General features: G+C 69.2%; 3 protein-coding genes across 3 annotated transcripts; all 3 read right to left on the bottom strand.

Moving 5' to 3' along the window:
* Positions 1-10710: 10710 nt before the first annotated feature.
* LOC113561853 lies at positions 10711-11046 on the bottom strand. Its single transcript, XM_026969272.1, has one exon. The coding sequence runs from the start codon at positions 11044-11046 to the stop codon at positions 10711-10713; it is 336 nt and encodes a 111-aa protein (XP_026825073.1).
* On the bottom strand, positions 11046-12952 carry LOC113561854 (collagen alpha-1(I) chain-like). The gene is made up of 2 exons (XM_026969273.1): positions 12752-12952; positions 11046-12650 (listed from the first exon to the last, which is right to left on the bottom strand). Exons 1-2 carry the CDS (start codon positions 12950-12952, stop codon positions 11046-11048), a joined length of 1806 nt encoding a protein of 601 aa, XP_026825074.1.
* A 1714-nt stretch (positions 12953-14666) lies between these two features.
* On the bottom strand, positions 14667-15230 carry LOC113561855. Its single transcript, XM_026969274.1, has one exon. The coding sequence runs from the start codon at positions 15228-15230 to the stop codon at positions 14667-14669; it is 564 nt and encodes a 187-aa protein (XP_026825075.1).
* Positions 15231-16928: the final 1698 nt, after the last annotated feature.

Genomic DNA, 16928 nt, shown 5'->3' on the forward strand with positions numbered 1-16928 from the left:
GGCGGGTGTCTCCACCCCGGCCGAGACGGCATCCCTGCCCGACCAGGACGGAAGACAACCCCCCACTCCCCACAGTGCACGGAGGGAGGATAGAAATCCTCCCCTACGGTGCCGTGCCACCGGGCGTTTGAAGTCAGGGTCGCCGCATCCCCTACCGACGATTGGGACGGAAAAAGGTCCCTATCGGAGTCGCCGGGCTCCGTGCCCCCTTCGGAGGCTGTGCGCACTTGGATCCTATCCCTCGCCCCAGGGCCTCCCGATGGTCCGAGGACCAGTCGGTACCGCCGCCAAGGGTCATCGAGACAGGGAGCCCTCCCACCACGTCAAGGTGGCGCACACGGGAGAGAACCTAACCAAACTTTTTTTTGGAGGAGGAACCCGACATGGGCCCCCTCGCTCCCTTTGGGCGGGGTGCGAGGGGAGTGTGAGACTCATACTCACTAAACCTACCTCCGTCTGCCAACCCTGGCTGTATGGGGCGCGAGATCGGCCAAACGGCACTTCGTTCGCGCCCCACGATGCCCGGTATACGTCCCTAGCGCCGGTGCGCTGCCCTTTCGGGCCCTAATCCCCACCCGCGGTGTGGCAGACCACCGCTCCGCGGGGACCTCCCCTCTCTGTCGAGGGAGGTTTTAGGGCGACGGCCGACGCTCCCAAGTCGGCCCTCGCCACCCGTCCCCCGATACTCCCCGTTGGGGGTCAAGGAGTCCTCGGACCCCTCGACGATGACGGCCCGGGCAGATGCCCCGACGACCAGTCACCCGAGTGCCCGGGCAAATGCCCCGCCGACACTCTGCCCCCAACGGGGTCACGCGCCTGCAGCCCCGACTCCACCCGAGTCGGGGCCCTTCCCCGCGACTCCGGAGGGAGGTCTCCGCGACCTCCCTCCCGAGTCTCCACCCCCCTGCTCCTCGCACTCCCGCCCCGGACGCGACGAGGGGCCGCCGGCGCCATTAAGGCGCCCCGCGGCCCCCCCGCCGTCATCCGTGGCCGGGACCCCTCCGGCCGACTCCCGGTCGGCGCTCGCGCTCGGCCTCCTCCTTCCGCAGCATCACCTGCTCGCAGAAGGAGGAGACCGCCCTCCAGTTCCTCTCGCTCCCGACCATCTTCCGCATGACGGTCGGCAGCGAGAGGTCCTCCCCTACCACGTCTTAAGGACACGGCGTTCCTCACCCCATGCCGCGCACTCGGCTAGGGTGTGGTCCGCCGTGTCCCTCTCCGCCCCGCAATGGTGGCAGTGCGGTCCGCGCTCCTTCCCGATACGACACAGGAACTCCCCGAAGCATCCGTGTCCGGAGAGAACCTGTGTCGTCCTGTAGGTCAACGTCCCCCATCCTCTGTCCACCCACTCGCAGAGGATGGGCTGGACGGCCCCGGCGACCCTCCGACCCGATTCACCCGGGTCGGCGAGTCGCCGCTGCCACTTCAGCAGCACCGCCCTCCTCCCCTGCTCCCTCAGGGCCCCCTTTGCCCTGGCCGTCAGCACCACACCCCTCTCCCGCAGGTCCCGCCGGCGGAGGTACGCGTTAGCGTGTCCCTCCGCCAGCAGCTCCACGGGGGGGGTGCCCGCCAGGGCCAGCGCCGCTCGGTGAGAGACGGTGCGGTACGCCCTCACGACCCTCCCGGCCAGCCGCCTCTCGGCCGCCCTCACCACCTGGAGGGCCCGCCGGGAGGCCGCGAGGTCCTCCGCCCACACCGGCGCCCCGTACAGGGCGATCGACCGCACCGCTCCCACCAGCAAGCGGCGCACCCGCGTCTCCGGGCCCCCGAGGTTCGGGAGGAGGCGACTCAGCGCGTTGGTCGCCCCCTCCAGCCTCGGCGCCAGCCCGCCGAAGTGCTCCCCGAAGGACCAGGTGCCGTCCAGGGTGAGGCCAAGATACTTCATCTTGGTCCCCACCGGGACGCTGACCCCGCCGACCCGTATCTCGGCCGGAGGCGGCAGACCCCGGCGATGGTCGAAAAAGAACATCGCCTGGGTCTTCTGCGGCGCCACCTCCAGCCCAGCCTCCCTGATGGCGCGGACCACCACCGCCACCGCCAACTCCGCCAGGCCGGACGCCTCCCCCCAGCTCGGACCCTCGGCCATCACGCAGGTGTCGTCGGCGTAACACCTCACGTGACAGCCGGGCGGCAGAAGGACGCGCGTGACCCGCTCGTACGCGAGCCTCCACAGGTGCGGTCCGAGGACCGACCCCTGCGGCACGCCGCGCTCCACCTCGCGGGTCCTGGTGCGCCCGTCCCGGTCGACCCACTCCAGCGACCTGTCCCGGAAGTACTCCAGGATCACCCTCGCGAGGTAGGGAGGGAGGAGCTGCGCGCGCATCTCCTCCACTATCACTCCCCAAGGGAGGGAGTTGAAGGCGTTCACTATGTCTAGCGACACCGCCACCACAACTCCCCCCCTCGAGACAGCGGCCTCCGTGAGGGCCCTCACACTCAACACGGCGTCCACCGTGGAGCGGCCCTCCCGGAAGCCGAACTGTCTCTCCTCCTCACCCGGAGCACCCCCGGGCAGGTGCCGGACGAGACGGCCCGCTATCACCCGCTCGAACAGCTTGCCGATCTCGTCCAGCAAGCATATCGGCCGGAACTTGCGCACCGCCGCCGCGTCCCCTCCGCCGCCCTTCGGGATGAGGACCAGCTTGGCCCTCTTCCAAGCCGCGGGGAAGCGTCCCTCCACCAGGCACCGCTCGAAGAGCGCCCTCACTCGCGGGGCCAGGACCTCCATCGCGAGGGCCCAGACCCGGCTGGGAATCCCGTCCGGCCCCGGGGCCCGTTGGCCCCGCAGCCGGCGCAGGATCCCCGCCCACTCCTCCGGACCGATCCCCGGTATCTCCTGGGGCCGCTCGGAGGTCATCCACTCCGGGGGTCCCGGGCACCCGCCTCCCGCCGGGAAGAGGGTGTCCAGGACCCCGCGCAGCTCCAGGGGATCCATCTCCTCCGTCTCCGGGGGCGTCCATTGCCGCAACTTGCCCATCACGAGCCGGTACGGACGCCCCCAGGGATCGCCCTCCACGGACCGGAGGAGCTCCTCCCAGGCCCTCGCCTTGGCGTCCCTGATCGCCGCCCTCAGGGAGCTCCGTCTCTCCTGGAGCTCCCCGTAGCGCGCGTCCACCTCCGCCGCCGTCCCCCGGCGACGGGCGCGGGAGAAGCGGCGCCAGGCGCGCCCCGATGCGCGCCGCAGCTCCGCCAATCCCGCGCTCCACCAGTAGGTGGGCCGTCGCCGAGGCCGGCCGGCCCGGGGCATCGCAAAGTCGCACGCCTGCGTCACGATGTCCCCGAGCCAGCCGGCCTCCTCCTCCACCGTGCCCTCCGGCCTCTCCGGCCACGTGGACGCGAGCAGGGCGGCGACCAGTCTGTCACCAGACAGCCCCTTGAGCGCCCATCTCCGCGGTCGGGGTCCGCCCGTCCCCCGTTGGCGGGGGGCGGAGCCCGAGGGCGGAGACACCACCATAGACACGTATCTATGGTCCGACAGCGTCTCCACCCCCGACAACACCCTCCACCCCGACACCCGACGCGCGAGGGCCGGAGATGCCCAGGTCAGATCGACCACGGACTCCCCCGCCCACCGCACGCAGGTGCTGTCCGAGCCCACGTTCAACAAATGCAGGCCCAGACCCGCCGCCCAGTCCGCCAGCACCGCGCCCTTCGCGTCCGGCCGCCGGGAACCCCAGAGCGCGGACTTCGCATTGAAGTCCCCGGCGACCAACAACAGGCCGCGGGGGTGCCGAACTATGCACCCCCCCAGCCTGTCCAGGAACCCCTCGTACTCGGCGAGACTCAGGCTCGGGGACACGTAGACCCCGACCACGGTGATGCCTCCCCACTGCGCCGCCACGAACTCCCCCCCGACCTCCAACACTCGGAGGGGAGGGGAGCCCGCGGCGTCGCCGCGCACGATCGCGACGAGGCCCCCCCGCCGACGGCCCAACTGGGGCTGTCCGCGGGGGGCCTGAAGGGCTCCGCCGCGATGCCCAACGCGTAACCGCGCTCCGCCAGGCTCTGGAGGAAAAGATCCTGAGCCCGGCGGGCGCGGTTAAGGTTGGCCTGGAGGACCTGGCCCGCCATTACTCCACGTCCATGGCGGGCTCCTCCAGGCCCCTCGCACCATCGTCGTCCTTCTCCTCCGCCTTCTTCTTCCCCATGGAGCGGGTCACCCGTCGGGGCTTCGGCTCCTCCTCCCGCGGAGGAGCCGGCCCTCCCTTGTCCCCATCAGCAGGCGTCGGCTCCAGCGCCGCGCCCGCCGACGGGGCCGCCTGCCTGGGAGCCGGAGAGGCGACCCTTTGCGGGCGGGGGCGGCCTCCGTCGGCCGCGCTCCTCCCTGGGCCGCCGTCTCCGACCCCCTTTGAACCCCACTTTTCCCTCCCTTGGAGGGCGGAGCACAGGCCGCGCTACCCAGCCTGTGGTCCGCCCTCCTGCCGAGACCCGTGCACAGAGGGCACTTCGGGTCAGCGGCGCATCCGCGCGCCCGATGACCCGCCGCGCCACACCTGTAGCACAGGTCTCGGCGGTCCTCGCGACTGGGGCACGTCGCTTGCACGTGCCCCTTCGCCAGGCACCTATAACACATCAAGGGCCTGGGCTCCAGCACAGTAATCGGTGCCCAGGCCCAGCCCACTCTGATCCTGCCCAGGTCGGCGACTTTTCCGCCGGCCTGCGCAGGAAGCCTGATCCAAGAGGTCCCCAGGCCGTCTGGGGACCTCTGGATCGGCCCTACTTCGACGTCTCGGGGGTCGCAGCCTCCCGCGGCTGCGACCGCCCGAGACACCGACTCCTCCGTAGCCGCGTCGTCCAGCCGTCGGACGCGCAGCTCCACCTTCTTGAGAGGTCGGGTGACCCTTACACCCGACCCCTCAAAAACCTTCTCCAAACGGGAGGCCAGCTCGTCCGCCTTGGTGGCGGACTCCGGTCCTGGGATCTCGTAAATGAGGGCCCCCGTCAAGGCCCTCCTCACTCGCGGCGCGGCGATCCCCAGGGCGTCGATGTCCACGCCCTTCTGCGCCTTCTCCACGGCCCCCTTGTAGTCGCCGTCGGCGGCCGTGATGACCACAGCCGCCGTCTTGGGCGACTTAGGGGGCTTCGGCCCCTTCGCGCCGGGTCGACCGCCGGGCGGGGAGGGTTTGCCCGTCGCGGGTTTGCCCCCCCCGCTGGCCCCCCTACCTGGGGCGGGTTTGCCCGGCACGGGTTTGCCCTTACCCGCGGGGGCCGGTGGCTGGGCGGTTGGCCTCGCGGCCCTCCTGCCCACCACCGTCGACCACGGCTGCTCCTCCTCGCCGGCTGGAACTCGGCTAGCCGGGCCGGCCACCGCCGAACTGGGCCGCTGCTCTGCCGGAGGGGGGTTAAGGGCAGGCGGGGCTCCGCTCGCCCCACCACCCCCCTTCTTACCTTTCTTCTTCTTCTTTGCCGTCCCGCCGTTGCCTGGCTCCTCCGGTCCTGTTTGGGGGGTCGGCTCCGCTCCCTCTCTCGCGCCGCGCCTCACCAGGGGCGCCACCGCCTCCGCGACGATCCGCGAGACCATGGTCCCCATGGAGGCCATAATTCTGGCCTCCATGGGACCAGGGGGTCCTCCCTTTCGGCGGGAGGACCTCCCCCCTTCTGCGGGGTGGTCTCGGTCCGGAGTCCTGCCTCCGATGTCGCCGGGCTCCTCGGCGGAGTCACCAGCCTCCGCCCCCTGACGCGCAGGACGGGAGAGTCAGCCACCCGCTGGCTCTCCCCCCCGTCCCCCGCGGTCGCCCGTCCCATGAGGGAGATGGTGTCCCTCAGTTCGCGCACCTGCGATTTGAGGGACTCCACCTCCCCCCTCAGGGCGGCGTTCTCCGTGCTGAGAGAAGGGGCTCCGGCGCCCCTCCTCTCAGCAGTGACGGTGAGCGCCGCCCTGATGCCCGCCGCGGCCTCCTTCAGGGCCCTGACATACGGGCCCTGAAGGTGGCCCGAGTTCTTGGCGACCTTCACCACGGTTTCGAGGTGCTCCATCACCCGAGCGGTGATGTCGGGTGACGGGCACTCCCGAAAGCGCTCCACCTGGACTTCCCAGGATTCGCGCTCCCTCTTGTCGGCTGGCGAGGGAATGGAGGCGAGGACTTCCTTCTCCCGCTCCCACTCCCTCGACAGCCGCTCCTCCTCCCTGGCGGCGCGCTTGGCCTCCGCCAGGCCGACGTACTCCCCGGTGGTAGGGGGCCTCCCGCGCTTGCGCTTCCTCCCCGTCTCGCTCGCCGACGCGTCGGTGTCGACGTCCCCCGGAAGGGACGCCACGTCGCACGTCGTCGAGGCAGCCGAGTCCCGGGAACTATCCCGGCTGACCCGACCGGCCCGACTGCCCGATCGCGCGCTCGATCCCCCCCTCCTCGCCATTTGGCGGGTCCGCGGTCGTCGCGTGCCCCCGCGGCTACCGTCGGCCGCGGAGGAGGAGGCCGCCGCCGGGTCCAAAATGGCCCTCAGCGAGACCCCCTCCTCAACGTCCGACACCAGCACCACCTCTCGAGGCGACTCCCACGCCTCCTCGTCCACGCCCTCCGGCGCCTCCGCGCCCGTCTTCCCCCCCGTTTCCCCCGAAAAAGAAATAGCTTTATCCATAGCGCATGTTGAAATTCTTCGGGTTCGGCCATCATGGCGTCCCCACCGCAGTGGGGAACCTTCCCCCGGTAAATTTTCCCTAATGAAGTGTGGGACAGCCGAGAGGCGGTTTTCGGGTGGCCAACCCTAGTCCCACCGAGAGCCGAAAGAGGGTGGGGTTACCGGTGAAGCCGGCCCCCGATACAAAATTTTGGGGCTTTACGTCCGGCGACGACGTGCAGGCCCCGATCCGAACGGGGTCCTACACGGCCCCGACCCGGACGGCTCCAGTGCACTCACCACCGCCTGGCAGCCACGCGGTTATGGGGAGACACTGGCCGAGTGCTCCCCCGCTCCCCCGCCCGGCACCGACGCTTCAACCCCCGCATTGGCTCCGATCCTCCGCCCGCCGCCGACGGCGCCCCACCACAGGGCGCCCCCGCCGGGCCGATCGCCAGGGGCAAGCCCCCGGCGGTCGAACCAGCGGGCTCCCACGTTCCGCATTCGCCCCGCGACGTCGGGCGCACTGCCCGACGCCCCGGGGAGAAGAGGCCTGGTACCTGGCCGGCAACGAGCGGCACGGTCGGGGGGCCTACTACTCCCCCCTTGGCTAGTCTGCGGGGAATATCCACAGCGGGCCGACCGGGGCCCATTCATTCATACACTCATACCGTGACTCGGGTGCCCCCGGGAACGTCAATTCCCGTACCTGCTACACCGTAGCAGGCCCCTGAGGGGAACCTAACCTAACCTTTTTTTTTTTTTTTTTTTTTTTTTTTTCGGAGGAGGAACCCGTCATGGGCCCCCTCGCTCCCCTTGGGCGGGGTGCGAGGGGAGTGTGAGACTCATACTCACTAAACCTACCTCCGTCTGCCAACCCTGGCTGTATGGGGCGCGAGATCGGCCAAACGGCACTTCGTTCGCGCCCCACGATGCCCGGTATACGTCCCTAGCGCCGGTGCGCTGCCCTTTCGGGCCCTAATCCCCACCCGCGGTGCGTGGCAGACCACCGCTCCGCGGGGACCTCCCCTCTCTGTCGAGGGGAGGTTTTAGGGCGACGGCCGACGCTCCCAAGTCGGCCCTCGCCCACCCGTCCCCGATACTCCCCGTTGGGGGTCAAGGAGTCCTCGGACCCCTCGACGATGACGGCCCGGGCAGATGCCCCGACGACCAGTCACCCGAGTGCCCGGGCAAATGCCCCGCCGACACTCTGCCCCCAACGGGGGTCACGCGCCTGCAGCCCCGACTCCACCCGAGTCGGGGCCCTTCCCCGCGACTCCGGAGGGAGGTCTCCGCGACCTCCCTCCCGAGTCTCCACCCCCCTGCTCCTCGCACTCCCGCCCCGGACGCGACGAGGGGGCCGCCGGCGCCATTAAGGCGCCCCGCGGCCCCCCCGCCGTCATCCGTGGCCGGGACCCCTCCGGCCGACTCCCGGTCGGCGCTCGCGCTCGGCCTCCTCCTTCCGCAGCATCACCTGCTCGCAGAAGGAGGAGACCGCCCTCCAGTTCCTCTCGCTCCCGACCATCTTCCGCATGACGGTCGGCAGCGAGAGGTCCTCCCCTACCACGTCTTTAAGGACACGGCGTTCCTCACCCCATGCCGCGCACTCGGCTAGGGTGTGGTCCGCCGTGTCCCTCTCCGCCCCGCAATGGTGGCAGTGCGGTCCGCGCTCCTTCCCGATACGACACAGGAACTCCCCGAAGCATCCGTGTCCGGAGAGAACCTGTGTCGTCCTGTAGGTCAACGTCCCCCATCCTCTGTCCACCCACTCGCAGAGGATGGGCTGGACGGCCCCGGCGACCCTCCGACCCGATTCACCCGGGTCGGCGAGTCGCCGCTGCCACTTCAGCAGCACCGCCCTCCTCCCCTGCTCCCTCAGGGCCCCCTTTGCCCTGGCCGTCAGCACCACACCCCTCTCCCGCAGGTCCCGCCGGCGGAGGTACGCGTTAGCGTGTCCCTCCGCCAGCAGCTCCACGGGGGGGGTGCCCGCCAGGGCCAGCGCCGCTCGGTGAGAGACGGTGCGGTACGCCCTCACGACCCTCCCGGCCAGCCGCCTCTCGGCCGCCCTCACCACCTGGAGGGCCCGCCGGGAGGCCGCGAGGTCCTCCGCCCACACCGGCGCCCCGTACAGGGCGATCGACCGCACCGCTCCCACCAGCAAGCGGCGCACCCGCGTCTCCGGGCCCCCGAGGTTCGGGAGGAGGCGACTCAGCGCGTTGGTCGCCCCCTCCAGCCTCGGCGCCAGCCCGCCGAAGTGCTCCCCGAAGGACCAGGTGCCGTCCAGGGTGAGGCCAAGATACTTCATCTTGGTCCCCACCGGGACGCTGACCCCGCCGACCCGTATCTCGGCCGGAGGCGGCAGACCCCGGCGATGGTCGAAAAAGAACATCGCCTGGGTCTTCTGCGGCGCCACCTCCAGCCCAGCCTCCCTGATGGCGCGGACCACCACCGCCACCGCCAACTCCGCCAGGCCGGACGCCTCCCCCCAGCTCGGACCCTCGGCCATCACGCAGGTGTCGTCGGCGTAACACCTCACGTGACAGCCGGGCGGCAGAAGGACGCGCGTGACCCGCTCGTACGCGAGCCTCCACAGGTGCGGTCCGAGGACCGACCCCTGCGGCACGCCGCGCTCCACCTCGCGGGTCCTGGTGCGCCCGTCCCGGTCGACCCACTCCAGCGACCTGTCCCGGAAGTACTCCAGGATCACCCTCGCGAGGTAGGGAGGGAGGAGCTGCGCGCGCATCTCCTCCACTATCACTCCCCAAGGGAGGGAGTTGAAGGCGTTCACTATGTCTAGCGACACCGCCACCACAACTCCCCCCCTCGAGACAGCGGCCTCCGTGAGGGCCCTCACACTCAACACGGCGTCCACCGTGGAGCGGCCCTCCCGGAAGCCGAACTGTCTCTCCTCCTCACCCGGAGCACCCCCGGGCAGGTGCCGGACGAGACGGCCCGCTATCACCCGCTCGAACAGCTTGCCGATCTCGTCCAGCAAGCATATCGGCCGGAACTTGCGCACCGCCGCCGCGTCCCCTCCGCCGCCCTTCGGGATGAGGACCAGCTTGGCCCTCTTCCAAGCCGCGGGGAAGCGTCCCTCCACCAGGCACCGCTCGAAGAGCGCCCTCACTCGCGGGGCCAGGACCTCCATCGCGAGGGCCCAGACCCGGCTGGGAATCCCGTCCGGCCCCGGGGCCCGTTGGCCCCGCAGCCGGCGCAGGATCCCCGCCCACTCCTCCGGACCGATCCCCGGTATCTCCTGGGGCCGCTCGGAGGTCATCCACTCCGGGGGTCCCGGGCACCCGCCTCCCGCCGGGAAGAGGGTGTCCAGGACCCCGCGCAGCTCCAGGGGATCCATCTCCTCCGTCTCCGGGGGCGTCCATTGCCGCAACTTGCCCATCACGAGCCGGTACGGACGCCCCCAGGGATCGCCCTCCACGGACCGGAGGAGCTCCTCCCAGGCCCTCGCCTTGGCGTCCCTGATCGCCGCCCTCAGGGAGCTCCGTCTCTCCTGGAGCTCCCCGTAGCGCGCGTCCACCTCCGCCGCCGTCCCCCGGCGACGGGCGCGGGAGAAGCGGCGCCAGGCGCGCCCCGATGCGCGCCGCAGCTCCGCCAATCCCGCGCTCCACCAGTAGGTGGGCCGTCGCCGAGGCCGGCCGGCCCGGGGCATCGCAAAGTCGCACGCCTGCGTCACGATGTCCCCGAGCCAGCCGGCCTCCTCCTCCACCGTGCCCTGCGGCCTCTCCGGCCACGTGGACGCGAGCAGGGCGGCGACCAGTCTGTCACCAGACAGCCCCTTGAGCGCCCATCTCCGCGGTCGGGGTCCGCCCGTCCCCCGTTGGCGGGGGGCGGAGCCCGAGGGCGGAGACACCACCATAGACACGTATCTATGGTCCGACAGCGTCTCCACCCCCGACAACACCCTCCACCCCGACACCCGACGCGCGAGGGCCGGAGATGCCCAGGTCAGATCGACCACGGACTCCCCCGCCCACCGCACGCAGGTGCTGTCCGAGCCCACGTTCAACAAATGCAGGCCCAGACCCGCCGCCCAGTCCGCCAGCACCGCGCCCTTCGCGTCCGGCCGCCGGGAACCCCAGAGCGCGGACTTCGCATTGAAGTCCCCGGCGACCAACAACAGGCCGCGGGGGTGCCGAACTATGCACCCCCCAGCCTGTCCAGGAACCCCTCGTACTCGGCGAGACTCAGGCTCGGGGACACGTAGACCCCGACCACGGTGATGCCTCCCCACTGCGCCGCCACGAACTCCCCCCCGACCTCCAACACTCGGAGGGGAGGGGAGCCCGCGGCGTCGCCGCGCACGATCGCGACGAGGCCCCCCCCGCCGACGGCCCAACTGGGGCTGTCCGCGGGGGGCCTGAAGGGCTCCGCCGCGATGCCCAACGCGTAACCGCGCTCCGCCAGGCTCTGGAGGAAAAGATCCTGAGCCCGGCGGGCGCGGTTAAGGTTGGCCTGGAGGACCTGGCCCGCCATTACTCCACGTCCATGGCGGGCTCCTCCAGGCCCCTCGCACCATCGTCGTCCTTCTCCTCCGCCTTCTTCTTCCCCATGGAGCGGGTCACCCGTCGGGGCTTCGGCTCCTCCTCCCGCGGAGGAGCCGGCCCTCCCTTGTCCCCATCAGCAGGCGTCGGCTCCAGCGCCGCGCCCGCCGACGGGGCCGCCTGCCTGGGAGCCGGAGAGGCGACCCTTTGCGGGCGGGGGGCGGCCTCCGTCGGCCGCGCTCCTCCCTGGGCCGCCGTCTCCGACCCCCTTTGAACCCCACTTTTCCCTCCCTTGGAGGGCGGAGCACAGGCCGCGCTACCCAGCCTGTGGTCCGCCCTCCTGCCGAGACCCGTGCACAGAGGGCACTTCGGGTCAGCGGCGCATCCGCGCGCCCGATGACCCGCCGCGCCACACCTGTAGCACAGGTCTCGGCGGTCCTCGCGACTGGGGCACGTCGCTTGCACGTGCCCCTTCGCCAGGCACCTATAACACATCAAGGGCCTGGGCTCCAGCACAGTAATCGGTGCCCAGGCCCAGCCCACTCTGATCCTGCCCAGGTCGGCGACTTTTCCGCCGGCCTGCGCAGGAAGCCTGATCCAAGAGGTCCCCAGGCCGTCTGGGGACCTCTGGATCGGCCCTACTTCGACGTCTCGGGGGTCGCAGCCTCCCGCGGCTGCGACCGCCCGAGACACCGACTCCTCCGTAGCCGCGTCGTCCAGCCGTCGGACGCGCAGCTCCACCTTCTTGAGAGGTCGGGTGACCCTTACACCCGACCCCTCAAAAACCTTCTCCAAACGGGAGGCCAGCTCGTCCGCCTTGGTGGCGGACTCCGGTCCTGGGATCTCGTAAATGAGGGCCCCCGTCAAGGCCCTCCTCACTCGCGGCGCGGCGATCCCCAGGGCGTCGATGTCCACGCCCTTCTGCGCCTTCTCCACGGCCCCCTTGTAGTCGCCGTCGGCGGCCGTGATGACCACAGCCGCCGTCTTGGGCGACTTAGGGGGCTTCGGCCCCTTCGCGCCGGGTCGACCGCCGGGCGGGGAGGGTTTGCCCGTCGCGGGTTTGCCCCCCCCGCTGGCCCCCCTACCTGGGGCGGGTTTGCCCGGCACGGGTTTGCCCTTACCCGCGGGGGCCGGTGGCTGGGCGGTTGGCCTCGCGGCCCTCCTGCCCACCACCGTCGACCACGGCTGCTCCTCCTCGCCGGCTGGAACTCGGCTAGCCGGGCCGGCCACCGCCGAACTGGGCCGCTGCTCTGCCGGAGGGGGGTTAAGGGCAGGCGGGGCTCCGCTCGCCCCACCACCCCCCTTCTTACCTTTCTTCTTCTTCTTTGCCGTCCCGCCGTTGCCTGGCTCCTCCGGTCCTGTTTGGGGGTCGGCTCCGCTCCCTCTCTCGCGCCGCGCCTCACCAGGGGCGCCACCGCCTCCGCGACGATCCGCGAGACCATGGTCCCCATGGAGGCCATAATTCTGGCCTCCATGGAGACCAGGGGGTCCTCCCTTTCGGCGGGAGGACCTCCCCCCTTCTGCGGGGTGGTCTCGGTCCGGAGTCCTGCCTCCGATGTCGCCGGGCTCCTCGGCGGAGTCACCAGCCTCCGCCCCCTGACGCGCAGGACGGGAGAGTCAGCCACCCGCTGGCTCTCCCCCCCGTCCCCCGCGGTCGCCCGTCCCATGAGGGAGATGGTGTCCCTCAGTTCGCGCACCTGCGATTTGAGGGACTCCACCTCCCCCCTCAGGGCGGCGTTCTCCGTGCTGAGAGAAGGGGCTCCGGCGCCCCTCCTCTCAGCAGTGACGGTGAGCGCCGCCCTGATGCCCGCCGCGGCCTCCTTCAGGGCCCTGACATACGGGCCCTGAAGGTGGCCCGAGTTCTTGGCGACCTTCACCACGGTTTCGAGGTGCTCCATCACCCGAGCGGTGATGTCGGGTGACGGGCACTCCCGAAAGCGCTCCACCTGGACTTCCCAGGATTCGCGCTCCCTCTTGTCGGCTGGCGAGGGAATGGAGGCGAGGACTTCCTTCTCCCGCTCCCACTCCCTCGACAGCCGCTCCTCCTCCCTGGCGGCGCGCTTGGCCTCCGCCAGGCCGACGTACTCCCCGGTGGTAGGGGGCCTCCCGCGCTTGCGCTTCCTCCCCGTCTCGCTCGCCGACGCGTCGGTGTCGACGTCCCCCGGAAGGGACGCCACGTCGCACGTCGTCGAGGCAGCCGAGTCCCGGGAACTATCCCGGCTGACCCGACCGGCCCGACTGCCCGATCGCGCGCTCGATCCCCCCTCCTCGCCATTTGGCGGGTCCGCGGTCGTCGCGTGCCCCCGCGGCTACCGTCGGCCGCGGAGGAGGAGGCCGCCGCCGGGTCCAAAATGGCCCTCAGCGAGACCCCCTCCTCAACGTCCGACACCAGCACCACCTCTCGAGGCGACTCCCACGCCTCCTCGTCCACGCCCTCCGGCGCCTCCGCGCCCGTCTTCCCCCCCGTTTTCCCCGAAAAGAAAAGCATTATCCATATGCATAGTTAATTCCTCGGGTTCGGCCATCATGGCGTCCCCACCGCAGTGGGGAACCTTCCCCCGGTAAATTTTCCCTAATGAAGTGTGGGACAGCCGAGAGGCGGTTTTCGGGTGGCCAACCCTAGTCCCACCGAGAGCCGAAAGAGGGTGGGGTTACCGGTGAAGCCGGCCCCCGATACAAAATTTTGGGGCTTTACGTCCGGCGACGACGTGCAGGCCCCGATCCGAACGGGGTCCTACACGGCCCCGACCCGGACGGCTCCAGTGCACTCACCACCGCCTGGCAGCCACGCGGTTATGGGGAGACACTGGCCGAGTGCTCCCCCGCTCCCCCGCCCGGCACCGACGCTTCAACCCCCGCATTGGCTCCGATCCTCCGCCCGCCGCCGACGGCGCCCCACCACAGGGCGCCCCCGCCGGGCCGATCGCCAGGGGCAAGCCCCCGGCGGTCGAACCAGCGGGCTCCCACGTTCCGCATTCGCCCCGCGACGTCGGGCGCACTGCCCGACGCCCCGGGGAGAAGAGGCCTGGTACCTGGCCGGCAACGAGCGGCACGGTCGGGGGCCTACTACTCCCCCCTTGGCTAGTCTGCGGGGAATATCCACAGCGGGCCGACCGGGGCCCATTCATTCATACACTCATACCGTGACTCGGGTGCCCCCGGGAACGTCAATTCCCGTACCTGCTACACCGTAGCAGGCCCCTGAGGGAACCTAACCTAACCTAACCTAACCTAACCTAACCTAACCTAACCTAACCTAACCTAACCTAACCTAACCTAACCTAACCTAACCTAACCTAACCTTTTTTTTTTTTTTTTTTTTTTTTTTTATATCCCACCAACCAAACCACTCGCAAGGGACCCCGGAACTAAAATGCGCATGACATCAGGGCCCCCCGCCGGTTCCGCGCACCCGGCTAAAAAGAGCGATATTGTGCGACCTACTCCCCCTGTGAGCCACCCTAGCTCCCAGGAGGTTCAGCCATCGCTCCCCCCACCCGGACTGCGCACGTCCATAAGAAGGTCGAGATACCCATCGAGACCGGGCAACATGGCCCGCCCTAACCAAGACCGTACCAACACCACAGGCGGCCATGCTGCTGGGTCGGTGAACTACACCGCGCCCCCTAAGACTGCTGCACGGGCAGCCTCCAGCCGCTGCTCCTCTTCGCGGCCATCCGCCTCGCGGAGCGTGATGATGGTGGAGATAAGCTCCACCACGCGGCTCCAGTCGTTCCTGCTGGCCAACGCGGTGTTGACCAGACGCCTCTCAGCCTCCAAGGGGCCAACGTCGTGTAGATCGATGGTGGATCTGTAAGCAGTCCAAGCGGGACATGTTACTACAACGTGGGTAGCGTCCTCGGGAGACTCACGACAATAGGGGCACTCTGGCCCGTCCCTCCGGCCGATACGGGCCAGGAAGGAGTTGTAGGCGCCATGTCCGGTGAACCATTGCGTCAGGCTGTAATTGACGCGTCCGAATCGCCGATCGAGCCATCGGTCGATGACTGGAAGGAGCAGACGCCGACACCGTGCCCCAGGATCTGCAGGGGTCATCTCTTGCAGGGATGTCTTCCAGCGCTCTCGGATCCGGTCCAACACCTGGCGGCGAACTTCAGCCCGAGCCGGCTGCGCGACGGGGGTCACAGCATACTGCTTCCCCTTGACCAATGTCATTTGGTCGTAGCCCCACGTACGGCCGTCCACGAGGCACTCAATCGGAGGCACGCGGGCCAATATTCCTACCGCGGTGTCCGAGGCTGTCCGATACGCGGATACGACCCGGGCACACAAACGCCGATGAACGCGAGTCATCAGCGTTTTCACGACGCGTGGCAGACCATGCTGCGCCCACACGGGGGCCGCGTACAACAGGACTGCCAAAACCGTGTACACGTACAATCGACGTTTTGTCCTCGCTGGGCCCACGGAGATTGGGCATCAGTCGGGACAACGCGTTCGCGACCGCGGTTGCCTTTGCGACGACGTACTCGGCGTGCGGAACAAAAGTCAGTCTACTGTCCAGCTGGACACCCAAACTTTTCATGACGGGGGTGAACTGCACCACCACGTCGTCTACGGGGAGCCCGCGCTCCAACAGCAACGGAGCAGGGCCTCCGAAGACCACGGCGGACGTCTTCTGAGGCGCGACCTGCAAACCCAAGCGGCGAATAGCTCCTAAAATCCGCGAGACTGCAAAAGTTGCACGCGCGCGTATCTCGCGCTCGTCGCGACCACCCACGAGGATGGTGGTATCATCGGCGAAGCCGGACACGTGACAATCGGGCGGCAGCGCCGTTCGCAACACCTGGTCGTATGTCACGATCCAGAGAAGCGCGGCTAGGACTGCGCCTTGGGGAACTCCGCATTCGACCCGATGCCGAACAACGGAGCCGTCGCCTAACACCGCGTAGACCCACCGGTCGGACAGGTACGAACGGAAAAGCGTCAAGAGGTAGGCGGGCACGCGCCACTCCTCTAGCGCCGCCATAATAACCGGCCACGGAAGGGTGTTAAACGCGTTCTTTATGTCGAGCGAAATCCCGACACAAAGCCCACCCTCGGCGGTATAAGACCGAACCGTATTTACGACGAAGCGAAGTGCGTCACATGTCGACCGATTGACGCAAAAACCATATTGGTGCGGGCTAATTCCGCCGCGATCAGCGACATGCTGCGTGAGGCGCAGAGCGAGAACTCGCTCACCGCCGGCCATCTATCGCCTCCCCCGGGATCCAGGGGCCCCGGCACACCAGTGTGCTCCGCGAGCACACCCGGTGCAGTCAAGGGGGAAGGCAGCCCGAATACCTTGTCGAACGCGAGGTTCCACAACAACGGCCCAGCACGGACCCCTGCGGAACCCCGCGTGTCAACAGCCTTCCGCGTGTTTCACCGTTCCGGCCGGTGTACTCCATTCTTCTGTCCCGGAAGTAGTCCAGGACGGTGTCCACCAGATAGGCAGGGAGGCGATGATGGCGCATCGCCTCCACCACGGCGTTCCAGGGGAGGGAGTTGAAAGCATTGCGTATGTCAATGCTCACAGCGACTGCAACTCCCTCCCCGGCCGCGGTTACGGCCTCCGTGAGGGACCTGACGCGCTTGATCGCGTCCACGGTCGAACGGCCCTCACGGAAGCCGTACTGCCCGTCACTAAGTCCCGGACCATTCCGGGACAGATGCCGGACGATGCGGGAAGCCACCACTCGCTCAAACATTTTTCCCGCCTCGTCCAGCAGACACACCGGCCGGTACGCGGAAGGCTCGTCCGCGGGCTTGCCTTTCCCCTTAGGAATGAGGGCCAATTTGGCCCTCTTCCAAGATGGGGGAACCTACCCTTTCCTGAGGCAGCTGTTGAACAGCTGCCTCATGTGCGGG

This window comes from Ooceraea biroi, chromosome 4 (genome assembly GCF_003672135.1).
Source record: "Ooceraea biroi isolate clonal line C1 chromosome 4, Obir_v5.4, whole genome shotgun sequence".
NCBI lineage: Eukaryota > Metazoa > Arthropoda > Insecta > Hymenoptera > Formicidae > Ooceraea > Ooceraea biroi.

Excerpts from the sequence above, each read along its gene's own strand:
- LOC113561853 (XM_026969272.1), bottom strand. The coding sequence starts at position 11,046 with ATGGCGGGCCAGGTCCTCCAGGCCAACCTTAACCGCGCCCGCCGGGCT.
- LOC113561854 (XM_026969273.1), bottom strand. The coding sequence starts at position 12,952 with ATGGAGCACCTCGAAACCGTGGTGAAGGTCGCCAAGAACTCGGGCCAC. Across the intron at positions 12,651-12,751 it reads TGGAGTCCCTCAAATCGCAG|GGGGCGGAGGCTGGTGACTC; the intron begins GTGCGCGAACTG and ends CCTGCGCGTCAG.
- LOC113561855 (XM_026969274.1), bottom strand. The coding sequence starts at position 15,230 with ATGACATTGGTCAAGGGGAAGCAGTATGCTGTGACCCCCGTCGCGCAG.